The 16,255-nt window shown below is 66.5% G+C and overlaps 1 protein-coding gene across 1 annotated transcript in view; it reads left to right on the forward strand.

Moving 5' to 3' along the window:
* Positions 1-1,183: 1,183 nt before the first annotated feature.
* Positions 1,184-16,255, forward strand: part of RXRA (retinoid X receptor alpha) — a 96,077-nt gene continuing 81,005 nt past the window's right edge. Inside the window, exon 1 of the mRNA XM_082655749.1 lies at positions 1,184-1,284. Within this exon, the coding sequence (XP_082511875.1) occupies positions 1,257-1,284 (28 nt within the window). The 5' untranslated portion in view covers positions 1,184-1,256. The remainder of the gene's footprint in view (positions 1,285-16,255) is intronic.

The following is a 16,255-nucleotide window of genomic DNA, read 5'->3' on the forward strand; positions in this document are numbered from 1 at the left end:
TCTAGCAGGGGTCTGTGAGGAGGGCGGCTCAGTGCTGGGCGGCCGGACACGGCGACGGCACAGCAGCGCCTGGCCTGCGCCTGCTCAGGAGGCTGGGCTCCGCGCAGGTAACTCATACCGAAGCCCCAACTCCAGCAGCCCGAGCGGTCGGGACAGGCGTCCTTCCTTTCGCTTTTAAACAAACAAGTCATGAATTTAAAAGCCAGGGCAGAGAACTGTCCAAGGCGTAAAAATAGCCACCGGTCACTATGTCAGCACCCAACTCGCGGCAGCTGGTCCCCAGCCTGGTGCCTTTAAAGAGGGCTCCCAGAAGCCAGGGCCACAGTGCAGCAGAAGCGGAGCCTCTCCTTCCCGGGGGGCCAGGGGAGGGTCCGTGGGGGCGGGGCCGGGGTGCCCTTCGATCTCTGCTTGCCCTGAGTGTGAAAGTCGGGGGCGGACTGGGGGCTCCAGAAAATAAAACACTCCCCAGATGACGGAGCCGAGCCTGTGCTCTCGCGTCGGGGCTCACGGCCACTCAGGGCCTCAGTTTCCCCACGTGCCGGCCAGGGTCGGCGCGCAGCGCGGCCGGCCGCTTTGTGCGGCCGCCCAGACAATGGCCCGGCCGTGCCGGTCGCTCCAGCCAGGCTCTCCGCCTGCTCCGCCGGGTGGTTTTTTTGGGGCAGGCCGGGGAGGGAATACTGCTCCCGCCCCGCCCCCCCCGTCCCCCCCGCCCCTGCGCCCCCGCCGCCCCCGCGCGGCTCCGGGGAACCCCTGGTGGAGGGAAACTTGCAAGTTTGCACCGCTCGCTTGCTCGCTCGCAACTCGGCGGCTGGGCGGGCGGCGCGCGGGGGGCGGGGGGCGCGCTCCGGGCTGACGAGGTGGGGGCGCGGAGGGGGCAGTCCGCTCCGGCCGGGCGGGGGGACCGGCGGGGGGTGCGCTCCGGGCGGGCGGGGCTGGGCGGGCGCGCAGGCCGGGCGGGCGGCGGCGCTGCGCCGAGTCCGCGCCCGTCGCGGGCCCCCCGCCGCCCCCCCGCCGGCGCCGCAGCGGTCGGAGCGGGGCGCGGGCGCGCGCGGCGGGGGCGCGGGCGCGGGCGCGCGGCGGCGGCGCGCAGCACAAGTAGTTTACATTGTTGGGCGACTTTTGCAACAACTCGCCGCGCCGCGGCCTCCGCGCGCCGCCGCCGCCGCCGCCGCCGCCGGCTCCCGCCGCCCGGGCCCGGCCGGCCGCGCCGGGGGCCGCCGCGCTCGTCCGCCTCCCGCCGCGAGGTCGCCGCAGACATGGACACCAAACATTTCCTGCCGCTCGGTGAGTGATCGCGGGCGGCGGCGGGGGCGGCGGCGGCGGGGCGCGTTCCCGGCGCGCGCGGGGGCCCCGGCTAGCCCCGCTCCCCCAGCCGGCCCGCGCGGAGTTGGGGCGCCGGGCGGGAGCGGGTGGGCCGGGCAACTTTTACCCGGGCCGGCCGGGCTGGGAGGGGGCGAGGGCGGCTGGCGGCCCCCCGGCCCGCGCCGGGCCGCCGACTTGGTGGCGGAGCGGGAGTGGGCAGCGGGCGGGCGGCGGGGCCGGAGGGGCAGCCGGTCGGCTGGAAGGGGGGGGGCTCCTGGCCCCTCCTGGCAGCGGCCCGCGACCCCCGCCCGGGCGCCCACCTCCAGCGGGGCGGCGCAACTTGTGCGCTCCTAGCCTTCAGCCGCCCTGGCATCGGGACGGCCTCTGCGCCGCCGCCTGGGCTGCCGAGTCCAGCAGGCCGCCGGCCTTGGAACACTCCGGACTCCTCCTCCCCCAGAGCAGCCCGGGCGCGGGTGGGCAGGGTCGCCAAGGGGCCGTAAGACCGGGAACATCAAACCTGGGGCCCCATTCCAGAAATGGGGCCCCTCACTCTGGCGCACCAGAGTGTTCTCCGGGCGTTCTCTGGAGCTGGCCCTGCACTTGGGGTGGACACCCTAGAGGCACGGAGGGCCGGTTTTCCTGTTCTCCCACTGCCATCCCACCCAGTGGCTTCCCTGCCCCGGACTGCTCTCCAGTTCAAGGCCTGGACCCACGGAGGAGGAGGAGGGGGCATGGCCAGGTGCCCCGAGCCGTCGTCCTCCCTAGGGTTTGGGGGCCAGTGAGAGGCCGGGAAGGGGGGAGGGGGTGGGGAGACTTTATAAATGAGCCCGGGAAGGATATTAATTTGGTGGTGGGGCCGGCAGCTAGGCTGTCAGTCTGGGTGAAGGATTTGTGCTGAATGGAAATTAGAGCAGCTGATTATGAATGAAACCCGCGGTCTATTGCCCCTCCTGCCTGCCCACTCTCCTGCAGCCCGGGGTGCAGTTTGGCCACCGGCTTGGCTGCCAGAGCTCAGCACAGCTGCAGGGACGTTTGGTGAGACGGGGAGGTGGAGGGGAGCCGCGTGGAGCTGGCCCCCCTCCCCGGGATGTCTGGGCGAGGGTCTGAGCACTGGGCGCCGGCTCACAGAGGGGCATATGGCAGGGTGACGGGGGCAGGGTTCCGAGTTTGTCAAGTCTAAGACTCCTTCCCTGACTCTGTACAGCGAAGACCTCTGCAGGCACCAGGCTGAGCACCCTCCTTCCTCCCCAGAGCCCCCAGGGTGGGTGCTTATGCCCATTTTGCAGATGAGAAACCTGGGTGAGAGCAACTGAGGCCACAGGCTACAAAGTGATGGATTTTGGATTTGAACCCCCAGCCCGTGGTGACCGTGTGTGTGTGTGTGTGTGTGTGTAGCAGGATTGAAAGCTGAGTTGTTTGACTTGCCACTGCCGGGCCTGGCGTGGGCCTGGCGGGGCCCCGTGGAGGCCGACAGCCTCTCCTGTCCCCCGTTAAAGCTTTGCACACGTGTGTGCACATACAGAGCGTCCCTCTGGACCAAGAATGCTCAGCTCTGCCTTTGCTCCCCTCCTGGCCCCCGCGATGAGGCAGGGCCACGGCTGGGTACCTGGAGCGGGACAGGTCCCAGTGTCTGACATCCTGGGAGGGCCCTGGGAGTCAGCACACATAGGGTCCAGGCTGTAGGGTCGCTGTGCCAGAGTTCCGGTGAAGAGGAAAGGTCGTGCCCCAGGAACCTGGGTAGGTGTTGTGTTCCTCCTCGCACCTTTCCCCCTCCCCCCCACCCCCCTCCCCTGCGCCCCGCCGCCCCCCGCTGCTGCAAGTTGGCTGGCTGGGGGAGCTTCTCTCCTTGACTCAGCCTGTGGCCTCCCAGGCAGCTCGTGCCCCAGGCCTGAGTGGAGAGCCCTGGGCTCTGATTACACTTTAGTTTTTTCTGAGCTTGTGAGCAGCTCTGAAGTCCGGTGGAGTTGAAGGTCCATTTAAGCGGCTACTTGCCTAAGCCCTTTTGTCAACACGGCCTAATTCCTCGTTGGGGGTCAGTATCAGGAGGCCCGGCTTGTCCAGGCGCGGCTGGCGACCCAGGGCGGACCTGGAGCTGCTGGGCAGGTGGTGTTGCCCCATACAGCTGTCCGGCCGCTTTCGGGGCCTTGGGCAGAGGGCCTGCTCCTTCCAGCACCCATCGCCTGGGGCTCGGTGGGCCTGGGCACTTGCTGTCACCCGCCCGGGAGTCTCCCAGCTGCTGAGCCTCCCAGTGGGGGCGGGGCGGGGATGAGCCCAAGGTACAGATCTGGAGGCCAAGGAACGTGCCCAAGGCAGCCCCTGCTCCCTGCCCCTGCCGCCACTGCCCGGGGCGGACCAGTGCCCGTGCCCATCGGGGGGAGACGTGCGCTGGCATCAGGCTGGACAGTGGGACTGGAAGGCTGAGTCCGCAGTGTCCCAAGGTCTCAGACCCCAGAGCCCTGGCTGCTAGTAGCCCCTTTGCCCGGGGAAGGGTGGGGGGCAGTAGCAGAGCAGGAGGTCCACTGGTCACCCTCTGGGCAGCCCTTGGGGACCTGGGAGAGCTTGGAGCCCCGGTAAGGGGCATCTGGTAACATCAGAGCCCTCGGGACCCAAAATAGAGCACATTCCGGGGCCTCCCGAAATAACAGGGTCATGTGTCTCTCTGGAGGCTGGGCTTGGAGGCTGGGCTTGGAGTCCGGCCTGCGAGGCAGTCCTGTCTTGGCCTGGGCACTGCTGACTGTTGGGGCGTTTGTTTTGGTAAACTCTGGAGGGGGCTCTGTTTGTTGACGGGGGAAGTGTCAGGGTGAGAAAAACAGCCCTCAGATGGGTGTGGCCGTGGCCGTGGCCTTGCTGGCCTGCTTCCTTGCCTGGGCTTGGTCGCCTGTCTGCTGTGCCTGGGCCCAGCGTGTAGCCCTGACCCGCTCTGCCCGAACATGGGTGGGGCGAGCTGGGGACCCCCAGGAGGAGCCATGGAGGGCGTGCGGGCGGGCAGCGCTGAGCTGGGGTTTGGCAGACTTGAGCGGGCAGCCCTGCTCGCCCCGGGGCAGCTGCTGGGGGCCTGATCCCAGCTCCACCAGCTCTTCCAGCTGTGCCTGTCCTTCCGGGCCTGCGGGGAGCTGGGCCTCCTCCAGGAGGCCCTCTGCCTGCCTTTCCCCGGCCCCTGCCCCACCCCCTCTGTGCCTCTGTGGGCGGGTTTCGGTTGGTGGTCCTTGTCTCCCGTTCGGGGGGCTGGTGGTGGGATTACTGTGTGGTACAGAATGGGGCTGGTGTGGGTACCACGGGCTCTGGCATCAGGAGAGGGGCCCCTCGGTGAGCCAAGGGGGGACAGACAGTGGCTGCACAGGAGGTGGTGTGGGGTCGGGGGGAGGCCCCAAGCGCCTGCCCAGAGCCGGTGGAAGCTGCCTCCGAACTTTCATTTTCTTGGCTCGCCCGGGCTCTCTCCACAGTTGGTGTGTTTCCACGGTAGGCGGTGGTTTCGAGTAAGGCCCGTCCTCCAGGAGAAGAGGGCTCCTGGGCCCGACTCAGTTGCTGTCCGTAGGACAGAGCAGAGGCCACTGAATTGGCTCAGGACAAGACGTGATCCACCTTCCCTTTTCACCCACCCCTAGTCTGTCACAATTTGTCTAGCTGGCTCTGGTGGCCAGGGCCTCGAGGTGTCCCGTCGACTGGTCTGTTCCTATGGGAGCTGACTACAGGCTGGGTTAGGGCTGGGCAGGGGTGCAGGCCCTTGAGGTGTCCCATCGACTGGTCTGTTCCTATGGGCGCTGACTACGGGCAGGGTTAGGGCTGGGCAGGGGTGCAGGCCCTCGAGAACCTGGGTGGCTGGTGAGGTTGGTGTCTGCTTGGGGATCAGATCCCTTCGCCCTGACGTGCACGGTGCAGGTCTGTTACCTGGATGCTGTGGAAGGTGCGGGGAGAGGGCCGGGCCCCTCCCTCCCCTGCCTGCACTGCTGACGTTTTCCAAGGGGCAGCTCCATCTTCGCTCTCCCTTCCTCTCCTCCTCAGGCCCCTTTGTCACTTGCTCCCCCTACCTGCTCTCTCTCGAATGACCCGGCCATTCCTGGGGAGAGGGGGAGCAGACCCTGGGAGCTGCACCTTCCTGGGGGACCGTGTCCTCTTGTGGGCTGGTGGTCAGGCCACTGGGGATCGGGTCCTCTGTCCCTGCTGCCCGTGTGTGTGGCCTGCCTGCCGGCCTCCCGGAGCCTTAACTGTCCGTCTGTAAAATGGACACGTGTGTTGGCCCTTCTACGGTGCTGGCGGAAAGGCAGCCCATCTTATTTCAGGGGCGTGTCTACCTGACGGCCCTTCTTCGAAGGCAAGGCCCGTGGCCGGAGCCTCCCCGTGCCCCCTGCCTGGATCAGCGAGGGGCCCGGTTCTCGAGTGTTAGGCTGAAACAGGAGCACAAAGCAGAGGCATGGCTGCTGCCGTCGGGGCTGCAGGGCCCACGCTGGAGAGGTGGGCCGCCCCGGCTTCGTCTCCCGTGCTGAGCGAGCACCGACACGGCCCCTGCTCCGTGCCCCCTCCCCGAGGCCCGCAGGAGCTGGGGGGGCGAGGGCCTCGCTTGCGCGCCCACCGAGCCTGGCGCGGGATGTTCCGAGCAGTCGTGCCCCGGTGCCTCACAGACGGAGAAATTGCACCCTAGAGTTACAAAGCAGTCGTCTAGCTCAGAGCCGAGTGAGCGTGGTGGGGCAGAAAGCAGCTCAGTAAACCTGGCCCCGGCCGACGCGGAGGAGAGTGGGGACACGCGCACATGGCGGCCCCGGTGCGCGCACGCTCAGGCGGCTGCAGCCGCGCGCTCGCTCTAGGCCCCGCAGCTGGGCCCTGCCTGCCCCGTGCCTGGCGCCGTCTGTCCTGTGTCCCTACGTCTGTGTGTCCTCTCGTGCCTGGGACCCGCGTCCCTGCGTGAGTGAAGCAAGTGAACGGGGTGGCCACTCAGGGACCCATTTCCTTGGCCTCCAGAAGCCAGGTGGGCCTCCTTGGCCCGCGTCTGTCCCATGTCTCTAAATCTCTTCTGACGTGCGCGGGGCACTGTGCCGTCCATCCGAGGACATGATGGCTCCAGTCCCTGGGCGACTGCTGCGTCCCTGCGCCTCGGTTGCTAGGACCTCGTGACAGCCTCGTGGGGCCCACGGAAACGTGAGGTCCGTTGCGGTCTTTGTGCCGCGCTGCGCCTCTGCACGGTCCTGCCTGCTTTCTCTCAGCACCTTGGTGTCCCAGTGGCGGGGCCTGAGCACTAGCTGGGCCAGGACCAGTCCCTGGGGTGGCGCCGCTGTCCCCCGACCTCCTGATCGTCAGGTGTGGGTCTGTGCCCCGTCCTGGCTCCCCAGGAGCCCTGTTATGCGTGTCGGGCCCTAGGTGAGGGAACGTTTTGTTCTGGGAGACTTGGTGGAGGTTGAAGCTTCACTGTCCCCGTCTGTCCCCGTTCTGTCCCCGTTCACCCCTCGAAGGTCCTCTGGGGAGTAGAGACCCCGAACCTCCTCCGCGGTTGTCCCCGGCTGGGAGTGGCGCAGGGTTGAGGGTATTATTGATAGACTGGAAAACCACGGGCTGGGTGACAGCTAGAGGCGCAGCCTCAAGACCCCCGTGGCCTGGGGTCCCCGTCCTCGCCCTGCCAGGGCAGAGCTGTCAGGCAGCAAATTCCTGAGGGACCTGGTGGGGGTACTGGGCGAGGACAGCCACACCTGGTCCCCTTATCTTTGCGTTCCCTGTGGGCAGCGCACACGCGTGTACGTGACCACACGCCTCCACGCGTACACGCACACAGGTGCACAGCTGTGAACACACGCACACGTACGAACACACGTGCACACGCGCGCACGGGCGCTCACGCACCTACTCCCACGAGCGCGCGCACACAAACACGCGTGCACGGACACGCGCACGGGCCTGGCCTTCCCAGCTGATTCTAATAAAGTCTCAATGTGCTTTTCCTTAGAAGGACTCGGGCCTGCTGGCTGGCTTCAGTCCCCATGGCGCCCGGGGAACACCTGCCGAGCGCCGGCCGGGCCGGAGCTGGCCGTGAGCGGGAGGGCGGCCGGGCTTCCTGTGGGAGCCAGTCCTGGCGTGGACTCTGAAGCAGAGGCAGGGCTGCGGCAGGTCAGGGGGAGGGGCGCTCCGGGTGGAGGGTCAGCTGAGACAGGGCCCAGCAGCCCGTGTGGCCGGAGCTAGGAGAAGCCGTGTTGCGTGAGAGCTGGCCGGTTGACACGGTGACCAGGAGGGGCCCCGGGGCCCTGGGGTCGGAATTAGGCCTCCAGCTATGTGCAGAGGCTGGGCTGGAGGAGAAGGGTCCTGGGCGGGCTTGGAGCCCGACGGGGTAGGTGCCCCTGTGAGTGGCTCTGGCTGGGTCTCTCGGCACAGCGGCCTGCACTGGGGGCGGGGACCCCAAGTGGCTTCCTGAGGGGGGGGCCAGGCTGGGCCACTGGGTTGGAGCACGGGGCTGGGAGAGGACCCCCCCCACCCCCCAACTCCTGCCCGGCCCTGGCTCTTCTCCTGTCCCCTTCTCCCTTCCTGGCCCGTGGGCCCTTGGCCTGTCCTTGGGGACGTGCTCTCCACCCCATGGGCCCCCCATTACATCAACCGAGACGTTCCAGGACCTGGGGCGCTAGTGGCTTCAGCGAGGGGGACTGGGGTCTCTGGGAAAGGTGATGGAACAGTCTGGAAGTCAAGAGGGCTGAGCCCAATCCCGGAAGGACGTGACGGGCCCAGAGCACCAAAGTTGGGGGATGGGCTATCTGTGCCGGGGCAGGGCGACTGGGCCTCCTGGGGTCAGAGCAAGGAGTCGAGGACCAAGGTGGGGACTGACCTTGGGGCTGGGAAATGGGATGTTGGGGGGCCTTGTGGGGCTGGAGCCACTGAGGGCCTCGGTGTGAGTTGTTGCCCTGGGGTCCCTCCTCGTGAGATGTTCACGGCTGGCCCTTTGTCCCAAGTTCCTGAGACAGGTGTGGGGCGCGCCGTCAGTTAGGGCTGGGGACACAAAGAGGAGCCCTTGGTCTGCTTCCCGGTGACCCAGAGCCTGGCCCCGGCACCCCTGCGCCTCCGTGGGCTCATCTGAGCAACAGTGGTGTCTCGCCGTGCCTCGGTTTCTCTGGCTGTGCCCAGGGTGCGGGGCTGGTGGTGATGGGTCTCAGCAGAGGCCGCGGCCGTCCTGAGTCTGGAGGCTCCGGCGCGGAGGGGAGGAGATGGAGGGGAGAGCAGGTTGGGCCCGGGCCAGCCGTGTGTAAATCCTGCAGTGGCCATGGATAAACCCCGCGGAGTTCAAAGCCGGCCCCGGGTGCGGCCGCTGGGCTGTAATGAGGTTACTGATTCAACTGGCTTCCTGGTGCTGCGGCCCAGAACCGAGGGAGGCTGGGGAGCCCCGGGGAGGGATCTAAGTGTCCCGTAATTGACCAATTTAGCTTAAGTGTCCGCACTGGCCCTGGGCAGAGGTCAGGTGGTGACAGCCCAGGTGGCCGGAGTCGCCGCACTCACAGGCTGTCTGCCCGGCCCTCTGGAGAAGGCGCCGTCGGGCGGCTGGCCCCGAGCCCCTCCCTGGAGGTCCCTGTCCCGGTCCCCTCCCTCCGGTCTGCGGGGCCGTGTCCTCCGGCAGCCTGAGTGCTTTTCCTGCCAGAGCCGGCCAGGCTGTGTGCGGTCTTTCGCTTGTGAGCCGGCCGAGTAGAGTGCGGGGCGGTGGGCTCAGTTCTGGACTGGGTGCCGGGCTACCCGGGTTCAGCTCCGCCGCTTCTCATTCGGACGCGGGGTGACGACGCAGCCTTGTAGGGACACGGGAGGGTCAGCCAAGGGGGTGCTCACGGTGGGCTCCAAGCCGTCCAGGAAAGCGCCCGTGATCGAGGAGTGGGGTGGAGGTGACCCACGACCGCACGCCATGGAGGATGTGCCTGGGGCTCTGGCGAGGGGCTGGTGGTCCAGCCCGGCCCCCGCTCTCCAGGAGACGCAGGCCTCCTGTCCGGAGAACCCACCTTGCTGGCTGCTTGGCCCTCAGAGGCCGGGCCCGGCGTGGGGCGGCACTGGGCCGCGGTGGCAGGGCGGTGGCCTGGGCTGAGTGCCCTCCATGTGGACAGGCCCTGGGGTGGGGCTGTTGTGTCCACATTTTGGGGATGAGGGCTTCAGTCTTGGGGAGCCTGAAGGATGTGCCCGAGGTGCCCTGGCTGGGTACCCCCGCGACCCGGCTTCATCCAGAGCAGCTTCGGGGTGCCCTCAGCAGAGGCTGTCCCTGCTGCTCCCAGGAGAGACCTGTATGGTTGAGCTCTTGGGGTGTCCCCTGAACCCCCTTGTCTTGCCCCACCTGGGCAGGCTGGTGGTCACCCCTCCCCTGCCTCCGGGCGGCAGGAGGGCCCCTCCCCTGCAGGGCTGCAGCCCAGGGTTGGGTGGACGGTCCAGTTGGCTCTCTGAGCAGCTCGCTGCATGCCCGGGCAGGTCCCTTCTCCCTGCGGGCCTCGGTTTCCCTGGGGCCCTCTGGCTACCAGAGGCCTCTGCTCCTCCCTTCCTTGGCCCTGTTCCCCTGAGCTGGTGGCCTTGCAGTTGGGGTGGCAGAGCTGGGGATCCCCTCCTCAGGAAGTGGCCTCCTCCGTTGAGGGGACAGGATCTGAGCTGTGGGAGGTAGGAAGTCAGCTGCGGTGGGGAGTATGGTCAGTCCCGCCGGGTCCAGCTCTGGCTTTCACCTGGGAGTGTTACGGTGAGACGGTTTGGGGGTAAAGCAGCATGTCAGGGGGGAATAATCTTACTGATGGGGGCTGGGCAGAGCGGGGGCAGGGGAGCTGCAGGTGCTGTCACGCCAGCCACCACCCAAGGCCGGGCCGGCCCCTTCTCTCCTTGGGCCCTGACATCCCCAACCTGGAATTCTCCGCAGGCCCCCATTGCCCCAGTGTGGAGCTCGGGCCTCTGCTCAGTGTCACGTGGCCCTCCAGCCTCTCCGTCCGCATCAGGCACCGCTCACTCTGCTTTCTGGCTTTCTTGTGTTCAAAGCGTGCTGGTGTGATGAATGAGTACCCGCTCTGAGCTGGGGGCCGTGTGGCCCTGGGCTGGCAAATTTACTTTTCCGGGTCTCAGTTGCTCCACCTGTAAATTGCCTGGGGAAGTCAGGGAGGCTTCAAAGAGGAGGTGATGTTGTAGTTAGGTTTTACGGGATGAATAAGAGTTTGTTGGGTGGGCAGTCCCTGGAGGATTTCAGAAGGATCCAGCTGCACGGCCAGGCTCCTCTGCCTGGCCCCCTGATGGCTGGTTGCCGGTCTGTGCTGGTGAGGACCCGCGGGAGTGTGAGGGGGTGGTCAGCTGCTCTGGGAGTGATTAACCTTGGGAGGAGGTAAGGCTGGGAGTGGGCCTGGCCGCGACCTGGCCACCCCCAGCCTGGCGGCAGGCAGCCCCTCTGAGCCCGATGTCTGCGGGCCCGATGTCCCCTCTGCTTCCCGGGCCCTGGGATGTCCTGGTCTGGAGCCTGGCCCACGCCGGCCCACCTCGTGTTCTTACGCCAGCTCGGAGCTCTGGCTCCTGGGCGGAGTGGCCAGAGTCGGGCCCCTCTCTGGGTGGAGCAGCTGGGGGTCCTTTCCCCACCCGCCTGTCTGTCCCCACATCCCTTGGTCCGTCCCCGAAGCGCCCCTGCCCCCTCGTGGAGCCTCCTGCAGGAGTGCTGGGCCGCCTGGTGGTTCCTCGATTCACCCCCTCCTTGCCTGGATTGAGAGAAATGGCTCTTACTGGGGCCAGAGTCCACAGGAGGTGGCGGAGCTGCCCCCACCCCGCCCCTGCTCCTGGACTTTCTGCCCAGGATCAAGGTCAGGAGGAGGGCTAGGAGGTGGGGGCCTTGGGCAGTGAGTGCCAGGCCACTCTGAGCTCAGACGGTGGCGAGGTGGGCCACAGCCTGGGGTGGGGCGGGGCGGCACTGGTGGCCACCTTCCTGGGTCCAGCTGGAGGGGTGCGGACAGCAGGGAGGGGAGCCAGGGCCTTCCCCCTTCCCTGCTCTGTCTCCCTGGGCAAAGGTCGGGGCGCCAGCCTCTGCCCCCAAGAGGCTGATCCCTGCAGACCGCTGACGGGGGATGGGTGGCCCGCTCAGAGCCCCTGGCCTGCACCTTCCGGCTCTGCCACATGCACTTTGTGACTTGGAGCACGTTACTTCCTCCCTGTTTATCTCGGTTTCCTCATTTGTGAAATGGAAGGAAGGATGTTGGGCCGAGTCGGAGGTGGGAAGTACAGGACTGGCACGCCGCCGCTCCACGGCCGGGACCCTTGGCAGGCACTGCCAGTCGGGCGCGGCTCTTTCCCCGCGGGGCCTGAGACCGCCGAGCACCCCTGCCCACCAATGGGCTTGGCTCGCAGGTCTAGTTGGCTGCCGAGCGCACGGCACCAGGCGCTGCACCAGCCTCAGCAAGTGTTTGTTGACTGAATTAGTGCTTTCTGCAAATGTCTCCCCCACCCCCTCCACTTGAGAAACGTCACGGGGGGGGGGGAGCCCACCCCTTGCAAAGTGACTTTGAAAGGCATCATTGTTTGAATCACCCTTCTTCTGGGGGTCCGTCCCAACTTTCCAGGGAGGGAAGTCCTGCTGTGTGTCTACCCTGGTGCTGATTCCTGGGTGTGGAGCAGGGAGAGCCTGGAGCCATCGACGGAGACCCTGCCCTGGAGGATCCCTGGGCCCAGATGGCAGCTGGAAGCCCTCGGGGAGCCTGAGGCCAGGGTTGCAACCGTGGGTGTCCCCGTCCAGGGCTGAGCCCCCACCCTCTCTGCTCTGCGTGCTTCAGATGCAGCTGCCACCTGCTGCTGGACGGGACCTGGGAGTCCCGTGGACTCAGCACCCGGATGCAGCATGGGGGGTCCTCAGCCCCAGATGACTGCCTGTGTCGAGACGTGGTTCCTTCCTCTGCTGCTCAGTACGTCTTGTTGAAACTTGGCCGGTGGGGCGAGAGGGTAGAAATCAAAGCCTGGCCGAGAGGTTCAGAGCAAAGCTCCCACCTGCCAGCCGTCTGTTCGTGCCTCTGTCCGTCTGACTGGCTGTCTGTCTCCAGACGCCTGGACCTCCTGGTCCCTGGGGAGGCAGCGTTGAGTGAGACTCAGCCCCCAAGATGGTGAGTGGTGCCTGGGGTCATAGGGACTGGTGTGGACTGCCGCCACACTACCACTCGTGTCACCTTGGGCCAGAGTTTTAAAACCTCTCTGGGCCTCAGTTTTCTTATCTGTAAAGTGGGGCTGATAATGTGCATCAGGGTAGGTCACTCGTGGTTGACAAGTGTGGTCATGCCTGCTTTCACAGTGGGGAGGGGACAGTGTGAGTGTGGCGCTGGGAGGACTACTGGGAGCGGGGCAGGCACAGGAGAAGGGTCATCAGCTTGCCCTGCTGTTCAGTGGGCTGGGCCATCTGAATTGGGTTGTGAGGGATGCATAGGAGTTTGCCTGGGAGAAGTCAGTTTCTGCATCCTCGGATCCGCACGTCAGTGTTGTCCGTCTGAGGCCTCCCACTCAGAGTTCCTTGAATCTACCTGTGTGGCTGGAGCCGAGCCAGTGAGGGGAAAGGGTAGAGACGGAATCAGAGAGCGCGGAGAAGCCTGTGGAACCCCTGCCCCGGGGAGGTGGAGCCACTGGAGGGTCCCGGGCCAGGGAGGGTGGCGTCTGGCCTGTGCTTGGTAGGAGGCTCTGCTGCTGTGTGAGAAGCGGGGGGCAGAGGGCAGGGCGGGGGAGTGGTAACGAGGCAGAAGTGGTCTGGGGCTTTTGGCCTGAGCACAGGAAGGGTGGTGTGCCTTTTACCAGATGAGGAAAACTCTAGAGGAAGGTCTGGGGGGGCAATCAGGACTTTGGTGTAGGATGCAGCCTGACACCTGGGCCCAGGCAGCTGGGCAGTCTGGAGCACGCGCCTTAGGTTCCCACGGCCTGGCTGGCGGTCCCAGCTTAGTTCCGCAGGTGTAGACGGGGCTTATGGGAGCCTGGGTGCCTGAGAGTATGGGAGATGCTGCAGGCAGAGTGCACAGCACAGCCTGAGATGTCCAAGGCCTCTCTGGGCTTCCCTCCCAGGCTGGAAGGGTGGGCAGGCGTGCGGGCACAGCCGCCGGCCTGGGACAGGCTGCCACTGGGCGTTGGATCCCTGCCGACTTATTCCTGGCTCCCGTGGCTGGCGTGGGATGGGATTTATAAAAAGGAAACGCCGTGGTGCTCAGAGGTTCTCCTCTGCCGGGGTGCGATCTGGCTGCAGGACCGCGGGCAGCTCTGGTTCTAGGTTGACCACCCCCCGGTCCAGGTGCTGCCCCTCCGACCCCGGCTGGCACCCTCCCCACCCCAAGTCCCAGGGCCACGGGGCAAGGTCGCAGCTCCCGGTGCCCTCGCTGGCTGCAGGCCTCGGAGAGGTGTGCTCCCCGCGTGTGTCTCCCGGCTGCAGCAGCCGCCCTGCCCGCACCTCTTTGCCGAGACGTATCTGCTTGTGGACAGTTATTGTGTCTCCTCGTTGGGCAGCGGGGATGCTCTCACGGCCGGCTACCGGAGGGGGGAGGGGATGGCTCCTGAGCCCGCACTGGTCCTGCACGTGGCTGATAAGCTGTGGAGCTCGTTATTGGAGGGGCAGCCGGGGCCCCCCACCCCCTCGGCCATCATGTCCGTCCTGCATCGAGGCCAGGCCTTGTGCTCTGCCCGGGCCCCTGGGCGAGGGGAGGGGGCAGGCAGATCATGGCCTTGGGGGAGTGAACGGGCCTCGTGGGGACCTGGGGGTCTCAGGGAATCCCTCCAGGGCTCTGGAGATGGCCTGCCCCGGACCTCCCTCCACTGCTGACCCTCAGCCCCTCTTGGTGGCTGGCCCTGCACACACACGCACACGCACACACACACGCACACACACACCCCCTGCCTGGTTTCTTAAATGACCGTCGTCACTCCTGTCGTATCCCTGGCTGTCTGGACTCCTCGCTCCGTGCTTGGTGGCCGCTGGCCCACACGCCTATATTGGGTGGGCTGCTGGCGTCCCTGACCTCGGGCTTGGCCCCCAGGACCTGGAGGCCAGAGGGCCCAGGGTCTGCTCTCTTGTCCTGTGCTCTCACCCGTGGAACCCCCAGCTCGGGCTCTCCGGCCAGCTCAGAGGGTCTGTGGGCCGGAGGGGGCTGGGCAGCAAGGCCAGGACTGGGAGTGGCGTGTGCTGCCCCCACCCCCACCCTCAGGGACCCCATCCTCCCCAGACCCTCCTTGGGGACTTGGAACCAGAACCACGTGGGGTGCAGAGGTCGGGCAGGGTCACTGGACCGGTGTTGGATCAGACCAGCCATGTCACCCCCAGACCTCCCCAGCCAGTCCGGCAGGGCTCACCCCAGTTCCCTGGCCTGGGCGAGGGGTTAGACGAACGTCAGACCCAGTGGTGGGGGCCGAAGGGGCCGCGGGAGCGACAAGGCTTTCTGAAGAGGTGCACGGTGGGTGGGGGCGCTCGTCCGTGGCTGGTGTCCCACTGCCCCGGGCCCGGGCTGCGCAGCATCACTGATGGTCTGCAGCTCTCCTGAGCCCTTGCAGCGGGCGCCCTCGGCAGACATGGCCGATCGATGAGCGTTGATCCGGCAAGTGCCTCCCTGAACGGAGCGGGCGGTGGAGGGTCCTTGCCCGCCAAGGGTGGGGCGGGGTGGGCGGTGGGATGTGTGAGCCGCAGCCTAGCCCTCTGGCCGGGGTGCCTTCTCCTGTGGGGTTCTGCACCCTGGGAGAACGAGCCAGTCTTGAAGCCAGAGTCAGTCATGCACACTTTAGTGAGAATGAGCCTAATGCCAACCCTGGAAAGGACCCGCAGGAAAGGATGAGAAGGAAGACTTCCTCTAATTGTGTGGATACGGAAATGGAGCTCTGGGCTGCGCGGAGGGCCAGGTCTGGTCCTCTCTGTAGTCTGGTGCTCTTATCTCCTGACTGCCCACCTCGGGGCAGATGGGGAGGGTCCCAGAGGGGAACCTGGCAGAGGAGGTGGTGGGCCGGTGTTGCCGGAGCCTCGGGCAGGGCAGGGTGGGGGTCTGCAGCCCTGGGAGGGGGCCCAGCTCCCTGCCCAGGGTCCCACAGTTGATGAGTGTCAGAGCTGAGATTTGAACCCGGCTCTCGGGATCCTTCTCAGAGGCACTTCCTGCCCAGGGAGCACAGCTTAAGTCCTGGGAGGAGGGGGGATGTGGGGAGAGACATTCCTCGTCCGGGAGGGGCCCAGAGCTGAGCCCGCCCTGCTGGGCCGGGAGATGCAGTGTTTCCTACACAAACAACCAGGGCTGGCTGGAGCAATTTTATTTTTATTTCCTATTTTTACTTCCCCGTTGGCTCTTTTTAGCAGCTCTGGGTTAGATAGGCCCACGCCCTCCAGTCTACACCCGGCTTCCTGGCTCGGGCCTGGGGCCTTGGGGAAGCCAAGCGTGTGTGCAAGACCCCGGTTCAGCAGCGTGACTTGCACACCCTCCGTGGCAGGGAGCTCACTCTCTCCCCAGGTATAGAGTTCTGCAGGGTGGCCCCTTTCCATCCCCTGGGACCAGCTGTGGGGAGTGTGTGGTGGCAGTGCCCCAGCTCATGACTCAGTTTCCTCCCATTCTCGCCTGGTTCTCCGCTGGAAGTTGAGGTTGGGGGTGAAACCTCATGACAGAGGAGAAAGGGTGACCGGTGTGGGTGTATCTGCTGGGTGGGGTGGGTCAGGGACATGAGGGTAAATAAATACTCAGTGTTTCTGCCTCTGACAGGCCGGGCAGGGTGCCCCGAGGGGAGGGCTGGGCTTGGCCTCATTCAGACTGTATCTGCCGCGGGCCCAGGCCCGACCCTCTGAGGGACCAGCTGTGCCAAGGGGTCGGCCAAGCCCGCCTCCAGGCCGGGGTGGGGGTGGGGTGTTGGAGGGTCTGGCCCGCAAGGTCCTCCTGTGACGGGTGCTGCTGGCTGCGGGGAACGTGGAAACCCCAGGTTGGGGGCGTCTCCCCGAGGGCTTATGACCCGGCCTGGGGCGAAGGGGCCCTCGCCTGCCTGCGTGGGCACGACTGGGCCCTGTGCTAGCATT

The sequence above is a fragment of the Grampus griseus genome, assembly GCF_964374135.1.
Source record: "Grampus griseus genome assembly, chromosome: 6".
NCBI classification, from domain to species: Eukaryota; Metazoa; Chordata; class Mammalia; order Artiodactyla; family Delphinidae; genus Grampus; species Grampus griseus.